The 1403-nt window shown below is 60.1% G+C and overlaps 1 protein-coding gene across 1 annotated transcript; it reads left to right on the top strand.

Moving 5' to 3' along the window:
- Nucleotides 1-6: 6 nt before the first annotated feature.
- On the top strand, nt 7-1224 carry LOC127752122 (uncharacterized; the record flags this gene model as incomplete). The annotated part of the gene is made up of 3 exons (XM_052276740.1): nt 7-431; nt 783-899; nt 1036-1224. Coding segments are annotated over exons 1-3 (495 nt in total), but the record flags the coding sequence as incomplete, so codon positions are not given.
- Nucleotides 1225-1403: the final 179 nt, after the last annotated feature.

Below are 1403 nucleotides of genomic sequence, written 5' to 3'. Positions count from 1 at the left end.
GACGCCGAGCGCAGCCCGGACGCGGGCCGGGGCAGCGCCGCCGGCTGAGTGTCGTCCGCAAGTAGTGGCCGCAGGGTACTCCCTCGTCGTCGTGGTCTGGGCGATCGAGCGGTGAGTGCAGGCAGGTCGCCGCCCATCTCCAGGACAAAGCCCTACTTGAAAGTGAAGAGGAGCCCGAGGGAGCACGCGTGCGCCTGCCCGGGTGCGCGTCATGACGTTTAGCTAGCCGGAGGATCGTGAGCATGAAGCACGGCGCCGCGCATGGTGACGTCCTTGTGGACGGCGTCCGGGAGGCCAACGCCTGGTCGGACAGAGTCGTGGGGGACGGCGTCGCAGAGGATGGCGTCGAGGAGGATAGCGTCGTGGAAGACGGCAACGCGGAGGAGGCCAACGCGGAGGACGGGGTTGTGGAGGGTCAAAGAGCTTCGATGGTGAGTAATGGGTGTCGACCTAGGTGGTGACCTAGGTGCCGGCCCGCCTGCGCTGCAGGTCTATTACGTTACCTTTCCGACTTTAAACGAGAGCGCCGTTTAGACGGTCTAGACGGCGGCCCATTCCCCTGCTCCCTGTGTTGTCATGTCAGCCAGCATTCCATTTTGAATGAAATCAGCCCCCTTCCAATTGACATGCTCTTAAAAGCGTTTCTCGCGCACTTTATTCACCGATTTTCGCGGCAACACTGGAAATGACTGGAACGGCGACCACCTAGACCGTCCAAACGACCCTCGCGCGCCGCGCGCCATGGCGAGAAGGTGCTAGCTGAAGGCCCCTTTTGGCTGTAGATGGAGGCGCTGCCGTCGGAGCTGTTGCTGCTGGTGCTGGGGCTGCTGCCCACCTATCTACTTTCGTCGATTCCCTTGGTTTTTTCGACATCAGAAATTCCTGATTTTTTTTGGAGGGTGACTGATTATTGTTTTGAGTTGAATAACCCGACCACCTATTAGTGTCGGACTCTTGGAGCGCATGACTACAGTAATGTCCACCGACCCACCCCTAGAAATTAGAAAACACTTCAATATAACATTTTCCACTCAGGTGACGCCGCACCAGCCCCCTTTGCTGTACGACCCCAGGCAGCCGCAACAGCAGCAGCAGCAGCAGCAGCAGCAGCTCGTGTCCCTGCCCCAGGACGGCCAACAGGAGGGCCAGCAACAGCCTCTCGAGCTGCACGTGCAGCCCGGGCTCACGCAGGAGCAGGTGGCGCTGGCGCAGGAGCAAGATCAGGTAAGTGCGGCCTTCCTCATATGCAAGGCGGTGCGCACCGACGCGGTGCCCTTGTGCTTTAATCCTAACGTATGTCTCTGTCACAGTCCACACCCTGGCCGGTGGTGTACGCGTCAGACGTCCAGCAGCAGCAGCCACAGCAGCAGCAGCAGCACCTACAACAGCAGCAACAGCTGCAA

Source organism: Frankliniella occidentalis, unplaced genomic scaffold, assembly GCF_000697945.3.
Source record: "Frankliniella occidentalis isolate FOCC.00 unplaced genomic scaffold, Focc_3.1 Scaffold4202, whole genome shotgun sequence".
Classification (NCBI taxonomy): domain Eukaryota; kingdom Metazoa; phylum Arthropoda; class Insecta; order Thysanoptera; family Thripidae; genus Frankliniella; species Frankliniella occidentalis.
The sequence above is the reverse complement of the archived record's forward strand: the minus strand, read 5'-3'. Positions and strand labels throughout refer to the sequence as shown.